Source organism: Pseudophryne corroboree, chromosome 3, assembly GCF_028390025.1.
Source record: "Pseudophryne corroboree isolate aPseCor3 chromosome 3, aPseCor3.hap2, whole genome shotgun sequence".
Lineage (NCBI taxonomy): Eukaryota > Metazoa > Chordata > Amphibia > Anura > Myobatrachidae > Pseudophryne > Pseudophryne corroboree.
In genome coordinates, this window is record NC_086446.1 from 585981626 (window position 1) to 586001847 (window position 20222).

Genomic DNA, 20222 nt, shown 5'->3' on the forward strand with positions numbered 1-20222 from the left:
CAATTGTAGCTGCGGACTATGGTATGTAGGACGCACATCAAGACCTCTGAAGGTTCGCATCGGTGAACATTTGCGAAACATCAGAAATGGACTGACAACCCATTCACTGTCAGAACATTTCAGAACACATCATCAGGGGAATGTGGGAGCGAACAAGATGTTCTGTGGCATCAGACATATAAAAGGTCACTGGAGGGGGGCGTGGTTTGGCTAGCAGGGAAGGTGGCTGTGTTTCACCTCAGCTCCCTCGGTGATCACACAGACAAAGCCTAAAAAAACCCTTTACCTGTCTCACACACAGCCAAGAAGCTACCCAGCAGACCCTTTTACCCCACAGCCAAGACCTTGAGAGACCCGCGGAGTCGGGAAGCGCTTTTAAGCGCTTCTGCGGACTGCGGCCCTCTCCCCGGGAGGAAGCCGGGGCCTGGAGTAGGAGGGAAGCCCGGATCGCATCACCCGGAAGTGGAGCTCCGTTACGCGAAAGCGCCTGGAGGCTATCATCACGCCACTCGGACCCACCAAGCCTCGGTCGAGGTACAGAAGACGGGCCCTGCATCTGGGGGTAAGTCCGCTCCATGCTCGGAGCTCGGGCCTTGGACGCCGCGACGACTCCTGCCGGCCGTGACCCCCGTGATCCGGCTGCCTCATATGCGGCCCCGCAGCGCAGCATAGAACCCTCCGCTACGTAGCCCGCCCGGCGGCTCCACTGAACGGACAGCGGCACCTGCTCCCCCTGAGTCCTGCGGGCACCGGCACTCTCCCCCCGGCCCTCAGTCACACCGCTCCAGGAGACCTCACCCTGCTGCCTGAGGCAACAGCCCCAGTGGGACTGACACCATCCCCACAGGCATATACTCCCTTCCCTTCAGTGCCCACCCATATTCTACTACTGAAGGGGTACCATTAATCGGACTCGCGGAGCGGGGGGAAGCCCTGACGCCCCCCTGCAGGTTGCGGCCTAGCCTCACCTTTGAAGCCGGGGACTCAATTAATCACTGAACCTGAGAAAGGCTCTCTTGTACACCCAGAATCTCTGCTCACACAGAAAACTCCCCCTGGTGGCTACTTCAAGTTAATTCACCACCGAAGTGCATTTCAACCCTCTCAAGGGAAATCACCTGAATGTTATCCTGTATCCCTGAGTAATTGGTGATACCACCTATACACCACTTCTGGCTGTTGTAGCTGCTGATACCGTAATATATTGCGGATACTAAACCGCAGGGAGCTGCTTTGCCGAAGGCATTCTTAAACTACTGGTGGTCATCCTAAGATAATGCACCAAAGACGTACACTTAAACCCATCCAGGAGAAATCACTTAAACGTCTTCCTGCAATACTGTGTGAATGATGCCATCAACCATATATTCCATCTACCTGTCGATGCTACTAATACCGTAATGCACCGCTGAAGCCAACCCGAAGGGAACTGCTCTGCTGACGGCACTCATATGCGAGCTACATAAATAAATCTAAACCTCGTTGATCTGATTCCAGGAAACTAGACCCCCCCCCCCCCCGCTGGCCAAGTGATGACCAGGAACAAAAGACCTATTAAAAAAGCCGACACATCAACCCCTCGAGGAAATATGTCACAATCCGCTTTAAGACCCTTCCTACAACCCACCCCGCCTGCCCAGACCGATAACACACCAGAGGCAGATCACCCCGCACCCCCGCGGACACCTCATCCATCTCCCTCAGGCTCGGAAACACCACTTGAGAGCCCCCCAAGAAACAAAGATCTGCAAGAAATTCTGGCCTATATGAAAAACCTACCCACTAAGAAAGACCTGCAGGACACGGTGAGGCGTGAACTGGCGGCTGTGAGACAAGATATCTCCCACGTTTCAGATCGGGTGACGAGCTTAGAAGAACACCATGACTCCTCAGATACATTTTTAATGTCAATGGCAACCATCATCGAAGCTCAATCTACAGAGATTCGTTCACTCCAGACCCGACTAACGGATTTAGATAACAGAGGGAGAAGAAATAACATTCGAGTACGGGGCCTGCCGGAAGATGTTACCCAAACAGGCCTAATAGATGCTCTTACAAAAATCTTTAACGAGATCCTGGGCAACGATCCCGACGACAATATTACTTTCGACAGGGCCCACAGGGCCTTGAAGCCAAGGGGCCTCTCTTCAGATAGCCCACGCGATGTAATTTGCAGATTGCATTACTTCTCCCAAAAAGACGACATCATGCGTAAGGTCCGACAGCTCGATGGGGTTGACTTCAACGGCACACCAATCCAAATATATCAAGATCTGTCCTGGTTCACTCTCCAACAGCGGAAGGCCCTCAAACCCCTAACGGATTAACTCCGCAAACGTCAATTAAAATACAGATGGGGATACCCTTTTAATCTCCAAGTCTCCTTGTCGGGGAAAACCCATACCCTCAACACGTTCACGGACCTCTCGGAATTCTGTGTGGGATTGGGTATCCCGAAACCCAACCTCCGCGACTGGGACTACCACATTCCGGAGCTACCACCTTTTCAGCCTTTGCACACTGGAGCCCCTTGGACAGAGGTACGAAAGAACGGGAAAAGAAACTCCAAAGGGGTCCCCTCAGATGAGGATTCACGAATCACCTGATGAAACACCAATGGAGGGTCACAGTTTCCTGTACACAGCGTGAGATTATCTTACACCTCTGGTGGACCTTTATTTGACATTTAGCAGTTGTGGGGTCTCGACCCCTCACCCAACCTCGAGGCGCGGCCTGCAAAATGAATCTCACTGGACATGAGACTTACTGCAACCAAACACTCGATGCAACTTACAGTTTAACGAGGTTTACAGTTTACAATTTATAGATTATACTTAACAGTTTACGACTAGCTAACATTATGTATGTTTAGTTACTTTAGCTCTACCTTTGATTAATAACCAGACGCCCTAGGCGGGAGTTCCCTTATCCGCCCTACACCCGCTCATGGCAGGATTGCCTCTTAGGTCTCCAACCCTTAATTGGCTTGGTGACCTCAACGCGGGTTATTCAAATGTTATTGTTATTGTTTACCTTTTTTCCATGTTTTACCCTTCTAATGCCTCCCCCATACCTCCACTCCTTCCCTTCCTTGACCATTCCAGGAATGCAACTCCCCTTCATGACCCACATCCACCATGACGTCCCCCGGAAGAATTAAAATAACATCACTTAATGCGAAAGGCCTCAATGTCCCAGAGAAAAGATCATCTTTACTGCGGTCCCTATGGGCTGACAGAGTGGATGTTGCACTAATCCAAGAGTCACACTTTAAAATTTCCGCTAAGAACCCACCCTTGACAAACTTCCGCTTCCCCCAGGCCTACTACAACAACAACCCAGATACCAAATCCAAGGGAGTAGCGATAATGTTCTCCAGGACTCTCCAACTGTCGGACATATAAGTCCACAAACTGATCCCAGGCCGCCTCCTGGTAGTCAATTGCAAAATTTGTATGTGTCCGTACACATTTGTGGTCCTGTATGCCCCAAACAAAGATCAGATCACATTCTTCCGCTCTGCCCTTTCCCTAATCGAGCCTTTACTTTCGGGGGTTGTGGTTGTAGGGGGTGACCTGAACTGGACAGTGGACCCATCCTTAGACTCATCCTCTGGCTCATCCCGAACTTCCCAACGTCAACACCGACAGGCTAAGCGACTATTTCACGATCTGCAGGGATTACTCCTTTTACTCGAACCCACACAATGGGGTAAATTTACTAAGATTCGTATTTTCCCGTTTCAGGTCAAAGTTCAATCACGAATGACATCGAAAGTGTAAAACTGCAACTTTTTGAATTTATTACGACTAATTTACTAAGCTGTCGTATTCGGATTTTTCTTTTGTTCCGATGTCGATGTCATTCATGTTTTTTTTTATTTATTTTTTACGGCAGTGATTAGTAAAACACTGCCGACTTTTTAAAAATGAATCTCGGCCGGATCTGTGTGATCCGTGCTGGGGTTCATTTTTTTTTATTTTTTTTAATTAAACCCTGTAAAATCACAAAAAAAAAATGCGTGGGGTCCCCCCTCCTAAGCATAACCAGCCTCGGGCTCTTTGAGCCGATCCTGGTTGCAAAAATATGGGGGGGGAAATGACAGGGGTTCCCCCATATTTAAGCAACCAGCATCGGGCTCTGCGCCTGGTCCTGGTTCCAAAAATACGGGGGACAAAAAGAGTAGGGGTCCCCCGTATTTTTAAAACCAGCACCGAGCTCCACTAGCTGGACAGATAATGCCACAGCCGGGGGTCACTTTTATATAGTGCCCTGCGGCCGTGGCATCAAAAATCCAACTAGTCACCCCTGGCCGGGGTACCCTGGGGGAGTGGGGACCCCTTCAATCAAGGGGTCCCCCCCCAGCAACCCAAGGGCCAGGGGTGAAGCCCGAGGCTGTCCCCCCCATCCAATTGGCTGCGGATGGGGGGCTGATAGCCTTTTGTCAAAATGAAAAGATATTGTTTTTAGTAGCAGTACTACAAGTCCCAGCAAGCCTCCCCCGCATGCTGGTACTTGGAGAACCACAAGTACCAGCATGCGGCGGAAAAACGGGCCCGCTGGTACCTGTAGTACTACTACTAAAAAAATACCCAAATAAACACAAGACACACACACCTTGAAAGTAAAGATTTATTACATACATCCACACAAACATATACACATACTTACCTTATGTTCACACGCTGGTCGGTCCTCTTCTCCAGTAGAATCCAAGGGGTACCTGTTGAAAAAATTCTACTCACCAGATCCAGGGTCCCAGGCTCCTCGTAGCATCCTTTTGTAATCCACGTACTTGAATAAAATAACAAAACAGAGACCCGAGCCACGAACTGAAAGGGGCCCCATGTTTTCACATGGGACTCCTTTCCCCGAATGCCAGAAACCCACTCTGACTTCTGTCTAAGTGGGTTTCTTCAGCCAATCAGGGAGCGCCACGTTGTAGCACTCTCCTGATCGGCTGTGTGCTCCTGTACTGAGTGACAGGCGGCACACGGCAGTGTTACAATGTAGCGCCTATGCGCTCCATTGTAACCAATGGTGGGAACTTTCTGCTCAGCGGTGACGTCACTTTAGGTCAACCGCAGGGCAGAAAGTTCCCACCATTGGTTACAATGGAGCGCATAGGCACTACATTGTAACACTGCCGTGTGCCACCTGTCACTCAGTACAGGAGCACACAGCCGATCAGGAGAGTGCTACAACGTGGCGCTCCCTGATTGGCTGAAGAAACCCACTTAGACAGAAGTCAGAGTGGGTTTCTGGCATTCGGGGAAAGGAGTCCCATGTGAAAACATGGGGCCCCTTTCAGTTCGTGGCTCGGGTCTCCGTTTTGTTATTTTATTCAAGTACATGGATTACAAAAGGATGCTACGAGGAGCCTGGGACCCTGGATCTGGTGAGTAGAATTTTTTCAACAGGTACCCCTTTGATTCTACTGGAGAAGAGGACCGACCTGCGTGTGAACATAAGGTAAGTATGTATGTATGTTTGTGTGGATGTATGTAATAAATCTTTACTTTCAAGGTGTGTGTGTCTTGTGTTTTTTTGGGTATTTTTTTAGTAATAGTACTACAGGTACCAGCGGGCCCATTTTTCCGCCGCATGCTGGTACTTGTGGTTCTCCAAGTACCAGCATGCGGGGGAGGCTTGCTGGGACTTGTAGTACTGCTACTAAAAACAATATCTTTTCATTTTAAACAAAGGCTATCAGCCCCCCATCCGCAGCCCATTGGATGGGGGGGACAGCCTCGGGCTTCACCCCTGGCCCTTGGGTGGCTGGTGGGGGGGACCCCTTGATTGAAGGGGTCCCCACTCCCCCAGGGTACCCCGGCCAGGGGTGACTAGTTGGATTTTTGATGCCACGGCCGCAGGGCACTATATAAAAGTGACCCCCGGCTGTGGCATTATCTGTCCAGCTAGTGGAGCCCGGTGCTGGTTTTAAAAATACGGGGGACCCCTACTCTTTTTGTCCCCCGTATTTTTGGAACCAGGACCAGGCGCAGAGCCCGATGCTGGTTGCTTAAATATGGGGGAACCCCTGTCAATTTTTTCCCCATATTTCTGCAACCAGGATCGGCTCAAAGAGCCCGAGGCTGGTTATGCTTAGGAGGGGGGACCCCACGCAATTTAAAAAAAAAAAATAACCACTTTCCCACCCCTTCCCACTGATATACATGCACGGATCTCATGGATCCGTGCATGCCTATCCAATCACGGATATAAAAAGCAGGTCTGGGTTTTTTTTGCACTTTTTTACGAGTTGTAATTTTTCACGGCAGTGTTTTTTTTTTTTTTGCTTTGCACTTCTTAGTAAATGACCGAGATTCATACTTAAACAGCCGCGTTTTGACCGATGGTGTATTCATTCGTGATTTTTTCCTAGGACTTCCAAATATTACGAATGCCCTCATCACTGCCGTGATTTGAGTTTAGTAAATGACCGAGATGACACTTTGAAGAAAAAACGGCATCTCGGTCAAAATCGGGACCTTAGTAAATTTACCCCACTGTTTACTCACGTCTTGATTATATATTTTTGAGCCATAGGCACCTCCCTCAACTAATAGACTCCTCCATTGGCTCGATAACCTGGTCAGACCATGCCCCAATACATATGACTCTCTCAACCCCCCAAGCAGCTCCGGGCCAATGGACCTGGCGCCTAAATGAGTTACTTTTGCAGGACCAGTACTGCAAAGGCGAACTAGAAAAGGCCCTGACAGAATATTTTTCCCTTAATGACACCGATGAGGTCTCCAAGGTTACCCTGTGGGAAGCACACAAATGCACCATTAGAGGCAAACTCATACAGCTGGGGACTTTCATGAAAAAACAGAGGTCAGCTTATATCACTAAACTACTAGAACGTCTCCACTGCCTCGAGTCCTCACACAAAAAATCCCTTTCAAAATCCGATTACCTTGACCTGATAGATACTCGTGCCCAATTGAAAAAAACCCTCACAGATAGTATCCAGCTTTCTGTCCGCAAGTGTAACTCCAAATACTACCAGTGGGGTAATAAACCTGGCCGCCTTTTGGCCCAAGCACTCAAAGCACAACGCTCATCCCTGTACATCAATAGCATAAAAGACGGAGGCGGAACTCCCCGATTTAAGTCCCCCGAAATAGCCGTGTGCTTTAAACAATACTACTCCCTCTTATACAACTTAGAGAACCAAGCCGACAACACATCCACCCCTTACAACCTCCTACAAGCAAAAGCATACCTAGAAAAAGTATCCTATCCAGTTCTAACCCTAGCAGATAGAGAATCACTAGAGCAACCCTTCACCCAGTTAGAGTTGGAAAGTGCCCTAGCCTCAACTCCCATTGGTAAAAGTCCGGGGCCGGATGGATTTACACTTACATATTACAAACAATTCAAAGATCTCCTCTCCCCCTACCTCCTCCAGGCCTTCAACTCAATTTCTGCGGACTCCCATTTCTCGACCCAATCTCTGGAAGCCCACATTTCGGTGCTGCCTAAGCCTGGTAAGGACCCCTCGGTGTGCTCCAGCTACAGACCCATATCACTACTAAACATTGATGCCAAGCTATTTGCAAAATTAATGGCAAACAGACTAAACGTACTCCTTCCATCCCTGATCCATAATGACCAGGTGGGCTTTGTCTTGAACTGCGAAGCCAAAGACAATACCACTAAGGTCCTAAGCCTAATCCATATAGCGTCCCAAGGAGGCCCCCCTACTGTGCTACTGTCCACTGACGCTGAAAAAGCCTTCGACAGAGTCAGCTGGGGCTTTATGAGGTCTGTTCTGGGGCACATAGGATTGGGTCCCCTGGCACTTGGCAGAATCATGGGACTCTATAGATCGCCCACAGCCCGAGTCCGAATTAACGGGACATTGTCCGAGCCCTTTTGCATAAACAATGGGACACGACAGGGTTGCCCATTATCACCTCTACTATTTATCCTATGCATTGAGGCTCTTGCGAGGGCCATTAGAGCTAATGGACACATCACGGGCCTGACAGTAGGAGATACAGAGCATAAACTCTCCCTTTTTGCTGACGACCTACTGGTCACAATAGCACACCCGATCACCTCCCTTCCCCATTTCATGCAGGAACTGACCCACTTTGGACAACTTTCCAACTTTAAAATAAATGTGTCTAAGTCCTGTGCCTTGAACATATCCTCACCCCCCGACACTGTGAATAAACTTAAGCGATCCTCCCCATTCACTTGGAACACATCACACCTGCCCTACCTGGGCATACTGCTGCCGAAAGACTTATCCCGTTTGTTTACCCTGAACTTCACTCCCCTCCTCCAGACGATCAGAGCTGATTATAGTCGATGGTACCTTAAGCCACTATCATGGTTGGGGAGAGTGAACGTTGTAAAAATGAATACACTCCCTAAATTACTGTACAAATTACAAACCCTCCCAATACAAATCCCGGACTCTTGGTTTAGGTCCATACAACTCCTGACACAACAATTCATATGGTCTAGGAGAAGACCAAGAATTAGCAGATCCACAATGAGCCGCTCCACCCGGAATGGAGGCTTTCAATTGCCAGATATCAAGGGCTATTACTGGGCAATATTGCTCAATAGAGTTTTGGACTGGACGAGGAGTCGGGACACTAAACAATGGGTGGCACTAGAGGGACTCTACATGCAGCAATTCCCAGAGATCTTTCCGTGGCTCCCCTCCCTACCCAAGACCCATATCACCCACCCAACTATTAACGCGACCCTCTCTTTCTGGAAAAAAGCACGCAATTGGCCAAACATTTCATCCGCTTTTGGCCCAATGACTTCTTTTTTAGCCAACCCCGACTTCCAACCCGGCTTAACGCCATCACATTTCGGTAACTGGGCCCTCACGGGTCTCTTCAGGGTAGGCCAAATAGCAACCTCCACGGGGGTTAAGCAGTTTTCAGAAGTAAGACTAAAGTGGGACATCCCACAGCGAGATTTTTGGAAATACCTACAACTAAGACACTACATACACTCCGGACATAGACACCCCCAAGCCTCAAGGGAACTTACACAGTTTGAGAGGCTGTGTGTTTCCAGATACACCCCCCAACATACAATCTCTACACTCTACAAACTAATACAAGACACTGAAGTCCAATCACCCACATCCTTCCAAAAGGCATGGGAGAGGGACCTGGAAATTCGACTGACGGATAAAGAGTGGCGAATGATATTTCTCAAAGCCCACAAAAGCTCAGTGTGCATAAAAGTCAGGGAAACCCAATACAAACTGATAATGCGATGGTACAGGCACCCCTCCCTCCTCCACCACATGTATCCGGGAGTGACGAACAAATGCTGGAGATGCCTTGGCACTATCGGTTCCCTAATGCACATTTGGTGGTCATGCCCCTTAATACGCCCTTTCTGGGCAGAAGTCATCTCCATCTCTCAGGATATACTCCACACACCTGTCCATACTGATCCGGCCTTCTGGCTGCTTTCCCATTCCCCTACCCCACTGGCACAACACAAAACGTCACTGCTACGCCACTTATCCAATGCAGCACGGGCAATCATTACCACACTATGGAGGTCCCCAAACCCACCCACAAGAAAACTTTGGTTTGAGAGGATTAACCACTACATGAATATGGAGAACATTCTCCTGAGCTCTAGAGACAAACTCTCTGAGTTCATGGCTATGTGGCTACCATGGATAGATTATACTACCTCCACAGAGTACAGGGAGTACCTCTATGCAACCAAGTGAACTAGCAATACAATCAGCTCTCCATAATGAAGGCATCCCACCCTTCTTTTAACCTACGAATCCCGTGGTACTGGTCAACCCCCAATCCCTGTCCTTCACACCCCCCATTCCTTACCTCGCCCAACCCCCCTTCCTCTAATTACTTCACTATCTTTACCTAGATGTTATGATTAGGTTTCTTGTATAAACAGAAGGCGAATAGATAGCGTAGTAAACGTTACAGGATGATAAACCAACGACTATACTTGTAATAACCCTCAGAACTTGTGACAACTTACTATTTTGATACCATAGATTGGATTGTACCTGATTCTAACCACATTTATAACCGCTTTCTGAACTTAAATGTGATGTAATCTTTGAATTTTCTTGAATAAAAACAGAATATACAAAAAAAAAGGTCACTGGAGGCGGAACGATAAAGCTAATTAACTAGCAAAGGCAGAAATGAAGGCCATATTTTATTTAGGAACACTCAAACCTAGTGGCCTAAACTCTGATTTTGAAGTCAAATGGTTTTTATAAGATTCTGCATTGTTTTGTTTAAGCTATCCTAAAATTACTTTTTCAACATGCTGCTATTTCTGTCCATACGCTGCTATGACATTGTGGTTATTTAGATATAATTCTTGCTGCTATTCTTGAGTTAAAAAGTTTTAATACATGATTGTTTTAATATTTTGTCTGTTTGTGTTTTAGAATTAGATGTTTGTTTACATTTCTCCATGACGTCAGTCACGTCACCGGAAGTGACTTTACGCTCCACTGCCAGTTTGTGAATATAGGTTTTTTAAATCCACACAATTGACAGATAAATAAAGTCTTAAGGACAGTATGTTTATAAAGACTTATAAAGATTTTAAAATAAGCACCAGGAGACGGGATTCCCATTACTAAGCGCGGAGCCGGAAGGGACATGACGTACAGGACTTGGAAGGCCGGTTACCATGACAACCCGCGTACACGGAAATGGGCGCCGGGGCTTTGGACGGCGTCACAGCAGGATCACAATGGGAGAGGACTGATTGTGTTATTGGGTACCACTGTGAATTAGGGAATCCGATTGGTGGATGGACATTTAAATATGGGTTCTTTTGGAAGGATCAGCATTCTGACTTAACCTTGAGAAAGACCCCAGCTAGGGGTAGAAACGCGTCGGTAGTCCTGTGGAGGCCTTAATGAGTGGAGTTCTATGACCTGGATCCAGCAGTTACGACCTATGTTGAGTGTGGGCTGTCCGGAGCACCCATATTGGGACACATGCGCTGATAGGGACTGTTTGACCCTAGTTCCCATAGATTCTGGTAATTACTCATCTCATACGCTTCCTAAGGATTGTGTCAAAATCTGATCCCATTGTGTATTGTTTCTACGTGTATAAATTAAAACGTTATTTCACTATATAAAATTTTTTCATTGCTTTGCATGTCACTGCATTTCTGAGAACAAGAATATTAATGAAGTGAGACAGGGAAGAAATCACGGACAGCGCTGGCTAAGTGAACTCTCCAAATTTGTTTTTTCTGTGCACTTTTTGGTGAGGGGTAAAGGAAACTTCCTAGGAGAGAGACACTGGTCTAGCTGCTGTCATTGCGCACTGAATATCTCTATAAACTGTATACATCCTTAACGTTAACACTTAGTTTGGCTTCCACCCCATGAGGAGGAATTACATTCAGCCACCTCGTTTACTCTCCTCACAGGTAGCTGTCCCTTCAGCCAAAACTCGGTTGTCGGAGCCCCAACTTACGCCGAGCGTGACAAGGTTGTTGTTTTTTCACCAAAATCATGGGGAATTTGATTACTTGTAAAAGCATATTTTTCACTAATTATAAATTATTCTGGACTGGTCTGTATGACCATTTATTAACTATTCCTGTGATTTGTGCTGTATATTCCATCCTCTATGTATGGATACTACGGAACCCATTTGGAGACTTATAAGCAAAAGGTAATAATAATAGTAAGACTCTGTCAAACAAACAACTGAAATGAAGCAGGTAGCACCAAACAAACCTACTAACCCATATTGCTCGGAAGTGATCCCTATAATTGTACTGCCCACATATATGCCATGTGTCAGCCAAGTCCGTGTTTATAACAAGGCTGCTTTTTTCAACCTTCCGTTTATCTTGGCGCGAAAAAGAGATTTAATGACAGAGAACAAAGAAAGAATTTAGGAGAGACAATAAAGCGAGACCAGAGTCCGTCTGTATGTATATATGCAGAGAAGATGTGTTGGTACAGTCCTCAAATTGCTCTTTAAGCTGCTATCCTTGGACTCCTGACAATATTCTTTATTACAAAAACGAAAAACACTAAGGGGGTCAGTTTGCCGGCAGCACGGCCATACACATTGCGGGCGCATCCCCAATGGATGCGACCGCAATGTGAATAAAAGGCGACGACATTGCGTGGGCTGGGTTATGGTGTTGCAGGGGCGGTGTAGGAAAAATGTGGGAGGGCCGTGACCGTTTTCAGGGCGGCTGCATGACGTCACATGCAGCTGCCACGGAAAAAAATGCCCGCTGACTGCGCAGGCTGCGCTGCAAGGGCGGCCTTACACATGCTGGGTGGCCTTGCCCTGTGCTGGGCAGCCCTCAGCATGTGCAGAAATGAACGCAGATCTGGCTGCGAACGTAGCGATCTGTGTTCATCTCTGAATTTCCCCTAAGCACTGTAGCACTACAACATAAGAGCTTATGCAGAGTAGAATGCAACTAATACCCCTTTTACACCGAGCTTTTGACTCGGGTTATTGCCAGGTTAATCCAGGTCACGGCTTGGTGTAAAAAGGGTAGCTTGCAGGGTTGGTTTCGGGAAGGACTCAGGTTGCGGTGCAGTGTAAACGGGTAAGCTGAGTCGATGCGACCCCCAACCCGTTTACAGCTTAGGAAAGCCAGTGCTAAGAGATGATCTCACCTCCTGTAGCTGGCACTGCACACGTGACCACTGAGCTAATAAGCTGGGTCTTGGCGCCAGTCCGATTAGGATCTCAGCTGGGTTGCATCTGGGTTGGAGCCGGCTACAAAATCACAAGTGTGACCCCACAATTCGGTGTAAAATCATTATTAGCAATTGCTCATGCATTATGCACAGGTAAATAAATGTGTATTTTCCCTATTACGCAGCTTTGTAAGCATCTATGTGGCCAGATTGCCCACTACTCATACTCTTGGTTTGATACCAATCACCATCATCAGGGAGCACATGCACCAACCTACACTTGTGGAAAAACATTTGTCTAAAAACAGGTATTTATGCATCTGTCCAACTCAGCATAGCCTGCAGCTACAACAATTTCCCTTCTCTGAACATACTGTAGCCTACATGAAGACTGACTGTTATAGCCCAGTTACACCTTCTTAGTTGCAAGTGGAGATGCACCAGAAATGCATATGACTGTAACGCCCGTACTAGCGTACACTCGTTTGTGGAGTGTGTCATTCATGTGAAAACACATAATGTGCTGCATTGGCCCCATACTGTACAGTTACTATGGCTAACTTTGCAAATAAACCTTTACAGCAGTAATACTATTTTGATCTAATTATGTGGCCCCTACCTGAAATATAACTACAACTAACACATGAGAGTGTAACATCTATGTATGTTTACGCTAAAATGCATGCACACAATGTCAACTGACAGTTAACAAGTCCCCTGCAGTCTGCAGACAGCGGTGGAGACAGTAATAAATGACAGTGGGTGTGGGGCACCGTCATTGGGGGAGCATGGTCATGGGGTGTGGCCAGGTGGGGAAGTGGGGATGTGCTACCACACGTCTGCTGGGAATACACAGTGTCCAACTAAAGTTGCTGTGCCAAATGTTATAGCAACATCCCACTTATATTTTGAGCAGCTCAGTGACGTTAGTAGGTAGAAGTGCTGGCATGTAAATTTGTTTGGTCTGAGTGTAAACACGCTGGGCATTGCAATATGTGATTATAACATCGGGATGTATCATTGGGCACCCCCATGGACAGGTGCTTTGATGTGCTCAGTGAGCTGTCGGTATTCCTGCGCATGCGCGGTCCCGCTGACCGCACATGCACAGTGGCAATTTCAGTGGAGGGTTCCAGAGGAACACTCCGGAACTACATTTGCAATGTGTAGCCCATAGGCTATCTCCGGGGGCCAAATCTGGCAGCATCGCCCATCTCCCATAATAACCTCTGGGGATGCTGGTTTAGACATTTCTATGTACTATTACTCTGATGTTATGGGATTACATCTTGATTTTATTCGTGGTACTATAAAACCATAATTTCAATGGGTTGGGTACGGGATCCCGGCGGTCAGAACATGGACTGTATTGATGTTAGTAAGACAGAAGTTATCTTTCCAGTCATCCAACTAGTCGGCTGGTTGGAACAAAAATCTGGTAATGTATGGGAGCAACTGACAATCAACCATTTACTCCGAATACTGGGAAACAAGACAAAAACAGTTGTTCAGTCACACTGGTTAATTCAAATGGAAATAATCAATCTGTATAAATGACCATTATCAGCTGTTTTCCAGTGTTTGGGAGCAAATGGTCGATTGTCATTTGCTCCCATGCATTCAGTGTCGGACTGGGGCATGAATTCCCCACCGGGGCAATGCAGTAGTAGGGGCTCATGCTTAGGGGTGTGGCCTGTCACCACAGAGGCTTGGCTAACCATTAGTGAGTGCATGGTCTGGGCCCCTTGATAAATATATACAGTAAATACTGCTAGTGCATGCTAATGTACCAGATTAATAGCAGCAATGTACTGAAGAAAATACACCAAAGTACTGTGCAGTGTAATGTAACATATGCATAATGTATAATTAGTGCACAGTCTGGAACCTGATCCTTAGAGGAGGACAACGCCCCCCCAGGCAGTGGGGCCCACCGGGGGTTTCCCATGTACCCCTATGGGCCAATCCGGCCCTGCATACATTAGCGTACTTTTTCCAAACAGCCAACTAGTTCTCTAAGCATATGGACAAGCTGGGCTTTCCCTGACAAAGTCGCATCAGCCAGGGGGTGTCTGTGTCTGCCAACCAACCTGGCCTGACTACACTGCAGAGGCCCTACCTACTCCTGCTCTCTCCACCTCCCAAAAAGCAGTGAGTCATGGGCGATCCTTAGGATTGCCCATCCTCTTACTGATCTTCTTGCAAGTTAAGGAGAGAATTCCCTTGGTTCTGTGGAGCAATACTGGTTGTTTTAAACTAGCTATGAAACTGATAGTACCTTCTGTTTAATTAAAGCTAGAATTACAGTTGATACTTTTTAAACCTTGTTAATCTATCAAGGGGGAAAAATAATGAATCAAATCACATCCGTTTGTCAGTGAACTAATAAACTCTTACAACCGTATGGAGAGAGACAACATTCCTATGCAGACCTAACTCTATACATAATTATTAAATACATTTTGATATTACATTACACACTACACTGTTAGAGAAACTTTCAGTGCAAAGCAATAAGGATTATGGCAGTGGTAACATTCAATCTTGACAAATGTTTTCCATTAGTAAATAATAAATCTCAATGATTTTAACGGACTAAGGACCCTATTCTGTAAGGATTGCAAATTCTGCTTTTTAGCATAATTTGAAATCCTTAGTCTTGTATGCTTAGTCTCACATGCCCCATCGTAGGGCAAGGCCACCCAGCATGCTAACTGCCCCACCAATCTGGATGCCATTGTAGGAGGGACGCCACCATCTTTGTGATCGGAGCACTGCCTGTGACATCATGCCACCACGCACCCCTTCAACGTCCTTGTTCAGCCACCACAGCCTGCAATATGGGACATCTATACAGGTAGCATCTGGCCGGCACTAACGGGGATACAATTCACTGTTTCCAGTGCGGTCAGATATATACAAGCTAGAAATTCTATCTGAGAATTGTGGTACATTGTAGGATATGATTACGTAGTTGCAGCCCCAGATGGGGTTACACCTAAAATCTGTGTACTAATGCAGCCAATGTACACTTCAAGCTTTGCATATTGTTATATGAACCAGGAGCTGGTGTTTTCTCACAATAATTGAATAACTATTTTTTCTTGCTATTATTTTTTGCTACTCATAAGAAATTTACCTTATTTGCTCCCCCCATATGGTTTTGAACCTTTGTCTGATTACTTTGAACTAATGACAGCCATTTAATACGATTTCTGTCTTATTGGTTAAAAGAAATCAATTGCGGATTCTTTGTGAGTCTCTCCTGACTAAATTAATATATCTTTCATTCTTATTTCAAACGGACTCTCATCACTGATTCAGGGGTATAACACTATGGTTTATCCTTACATTTTACCCCTGTCTAACATGGACAGCAGATACGTTCTGTATTTCCTTCTAGCTGTTTCTTGCTGATACCAATATTGGTGATTTTTACACAAATTACCAATTTTCTTGCACCTCTTGGAGTGCTAGATGGACTCTCAATAGTGATCCACAATAGTGATCCAAGAGTTATTACTTGGTATATATACTACTATCATACCACACTGTCAACGCCAAACACCGTCTGATCTTGAAAGCAAAGCAGTGTTGGGCTTTGCCAGTACCTGGATGGGAGACCTCCTGGAAATACCAAGTGTTGTAGGAATCATTTGACTCTGTGCCTAACACTGAAAGCAGATACCTTCTATAACTTCCTTCTCTCTAGGGCTAATCTTAAACTGGAATCCACATAATCTTTTATTTCTTCATCCAGATACCATATGATTCAACATGGGAGTTTGTAGTGGGGTCAATTAGGAGACAGACTTGGCCTGGTGTCTTTGTGACAGACCTATCAATTTTCTGTAATTGTGTGCACTATATATGGCAAAAGTGCAATTGATAATATTTTGACATGTCTTGAACTGTTCACATTGATCCCTTTTTTCTTTATAAGTATTGTACAATGACACATGTTTACTTTAGGATATATCAACACGTTGGTTATAATAAAAGTTAAATTTCATTGCCTTACTATCTACAGTATGTTCTAAAGGGTGCACCCAAAAAAGAGTCTTCTTTTCTTCTTCCTTGATAATCTAATTATCCCTACTGACTCAGGGTACACCACCTAACACAGAATCGGGTTACAAATACCCAAGGATTTGTTATTTAGGTTTGTTTATCATAATTTCTAATTACTGACTGGTGCAGAATCTAATATACCTACTTCTACATAACAGTTACTAATATTATTCCATTATATAAACAGTAAATACAGTGACGTGCGGTGAGGTGAGGCAGAGCCTTTCCTGTCATGCTAACATTTGAGTCAGAGTTTTGACTGTATAAAGTATATGAAAAATACAAAGAATATGTTAGAAATATCTTCTTTGCATTATTCTAATCATTTTTATACTCAAAACTTTGGAGTATAAAGTCTATGACCTCACCTGCTTATCTTTTCCGCACATCTTTGATCAAAACTCACTAACTTTCCAGGAATTTATACTGCTGCATCTGTGTATAATGCCCAGATGTACCCTTGGGCTCATATAATGGGCCTAATTCAGACTTGATCGATAGGGTGCGTTTTTTACATCCCTGCGAACAGGTAGTCGCCGCCTACAGGGGGAGGGGGAATTCTCTGTGCAGGTGTGCATTCGCATGTGCAGAGAGCTGCACAAACAAAAGTTTGTGCAGTCTCTGCACTGCCCAGGACTTACTCAGCCACTGTGATGATCGGGGCCGGAGCTGACGTCAGAAATCCTCCTTGCAAGCGCCTAGATCTTCCTGCTTTTTTCCAGCTACTCCTCTAAAACGGTCAGTTGCCACCCACAATCGGCCTCTTCCTGTCAGTCACCTTGCGATCGCCCGTGCGATCGCTTTGTTTGCACCATCCCGTCGCTGCCCGGTGCTCCCTGTCGCCGCGGACCGACATGCCTGTGCATTGCGGTGCATACGCATGCACAGTTCAGAACCGATCACCAGCTGTGTGAAAACGCATAGCAGCGATCGGGTCTGAATTAGGCCCATTGTGTGTAAATCTGGCTCTGATACTAGCCAATACCTCCTGAGCCATTTACCTCACCACATGTCCCTGAGTAAGTACCAGTTCCCACAGCTTGGCAGAACCTGATGTTTGACTTTTTATTTGCATTTGCTGAGTAGTTAACTGCATGCTATTGTTCTCTATCAGCTGCTGTAAGGCCACAGGTACTGTAGCCAAGCTGTTCACGAGTCTGATGTGCATAAAATAACTCTTCTCCCCCATCCCCAATTACAGCTTTATTTATAATATCAGTTTTCTGATAAGCTACTTGTACATATGTTTGCATGAATATTATTATCAGTTTTACTTATATAAATTAAACAGTAATTTAGCTTTAGTGGTTCTACAGGTTGAGTATCCCATATCCAAATATTCCAAAATACGGAATATTCTGAAATACGGACTTTTTTGAGTGAGAGTGAAATAGTGAAACCTTTGTTTTTTGATGGCTCAATGTACACAAACTTTGTTTAATACACAAAGTTATTAAAAATATTGTATTAAATTATCTTCAGGCTGTGTGTATAAGGTGTATATGAAACATAAATGAATTGTGTGAATGTACACACACTTTGTTTAATACACAAAGTTATACAAAATATTGGCAAAAATGACCTTCAGGCTGTGTGTATAAGGTGTATATGAAACATAAATGCATTCTGTGCTTAGATTTAGGTCCCATCACCATGATATCTCATTATGGTATGCAATTATTCCAAAATACGGAAAAATCCCATATCCAAAATACTTCTGGTCCCAAGCATTTTGGATAAGGGAGACTCAACCTGTATAAGCTAGCTTTGTCAGTCATTAAAAATGCTGCCGACTGGTTCACATTGTCTAGTAAATGACTGCCGCTTTAATTAAATGTCCGCGTTCGGCCGGCATCCACACCTCTGGCAAACTCGGACACCACTGGCGGCAGGCTGTAAAGGCGTCCGAGTTTGCCAGAGGTGTGGATACCGGCCAAACGCGGACATTTAATTAAAGCGGCAGTCATTTACAACACATGGTTTTGACTGCCGCTTTAAAAAACAGCCGAGTTCGGCCGGCATCCCGCACTTCCGCCAAACCCGGACGCCATTAAATTCAACCAACGGACACCATTATGTCACACCACAGAGTTCACTCTCAATGAGCATGCTGCACATACCTGGCTGACATCATACAAAATACAGTACCTTGCATACCTGCAGGACCAAAATCTTGCCTGGTGAGAAAGACGGCGTGGTCGTGGTGCTCAGCATGATCTGGATCTGAACGTTGCTGGGAATGGGCCCAGCGACACACTTGTTCAAGGCTCCGTGATGGGTTTCCACGTTCTATAAGACTGATTGACTGAAAATAAAACACAAGACCATATCACCATATATTTCAGCATCAAAGCAAAAAATAGAACTTTAATATTTGCTGTACGGATCAATCAAAGTGACAGACCCTATCTTCTTAAGAGGATTCAATAAGAGGATATTTTAAATAGTACTTTACTAGAATACTTACTTGCTCTATTCTCAAGTAACTTTACTTGCAAGTAAATTATGTATTTTTGCAGGTGACACCAAGCTTACCGGCGTAATATGCTAGCTGCATTGTTACCTCATATGGCTGCCTACCCATTACAACCACCTGATCCTAGGTAAAGAGCCATGTGGGCAATCCAGCCCAGTTTATAACAGCGTTTGTTCCCTAGGGCAGTGGTTTCCAAATTGAGTGCCGTGGCACCCTGAGGTGAAGCGGGGAACTTGCAGGGGTGCCACAGGATGGTGGTCCAGGACCAAATCAAGTTATTTGTGGCCAATGTGATAGGCAAAAGCAGTGCTGGTGGCTGTCAATCATAAAGGAATATGTTGCGCTATATAAGAAACTGTTAATAATAATAATAATAATTTAAAAAAAAAGAAAGTATGTGGACAAACAGAAGCACAATATTGTCCAGGGGTGCCATGAAAAAAATTGCATAGGGCTGCCATGATAAAAAATGTTGATACTATAGGGTGCGGTGCTTCAAAAAAGTTTGGGAACACGTGCCCTAGGGTATCCAATGCACGTTTTTTACAAAAACACCCATGAATGGAAAGTGTGCGGACAGCTGATTTCACATAAGAGGGTTACCACCAGCATAGCAAAGTAAAATAAAAAAAATTAAAAAAAGAATGCTCCATTATAACAAAAATGCGGTGGTGATTTTTCAAGAACGCCAATGAAAGCATTCCCAATTAGATTTAATAGTTTATTAGTTTATAAATAGGAATCTTACTTTATTCCTCTCTTTATTGAAAGCTTTTAAAATATTTTAAGGTCAGCAATGCAGAGACACTCAAAATAAATGCACTTAATATTCTGTAATGCAACCCACCCCTAGCAGTCTTATGTTTAAGACATGAGACAGGACAGGCTTTGGAGTACAAAGTCTGAGTATTATTAATGTTTATTTATATAGCATTACTGCGACATGCTGCGCTGTACGGAGAATATTTGTCATTCACGTCATTCACTATAAGCATT

The 20222-nt window shown here is 45.3% G+C and overlaps 1 protein-coding gene across 4 annotated transcripts in view; it reads right to left on the reverse strand.

The window, feature by feature from the left end:
• Positions 1–20222, reverse strand: part of ADAMTS14 (ADAM metallopeptidase with thrombospondin type 1 motif 14) — a 363846-nt gene that overhangs the window by 220314 nt on the left and 123310 nt on the right. For 3 of the 4 annotated variants that reach the window (XM_063961435.1, XM_063961437.1, XM_063961438.1), the window contains exon 6: positions 18899–19055. In XM_063961435.1, the coding sequence (XP_063817505.1) occupies positions 18899–19055 (157 nt within the window). The remainder of the gene's footprint in view (positions 1–18898; positions 19056–20222) is intronic. The other variant, XM_063961436.1, reaches the window with a different exon arrangement.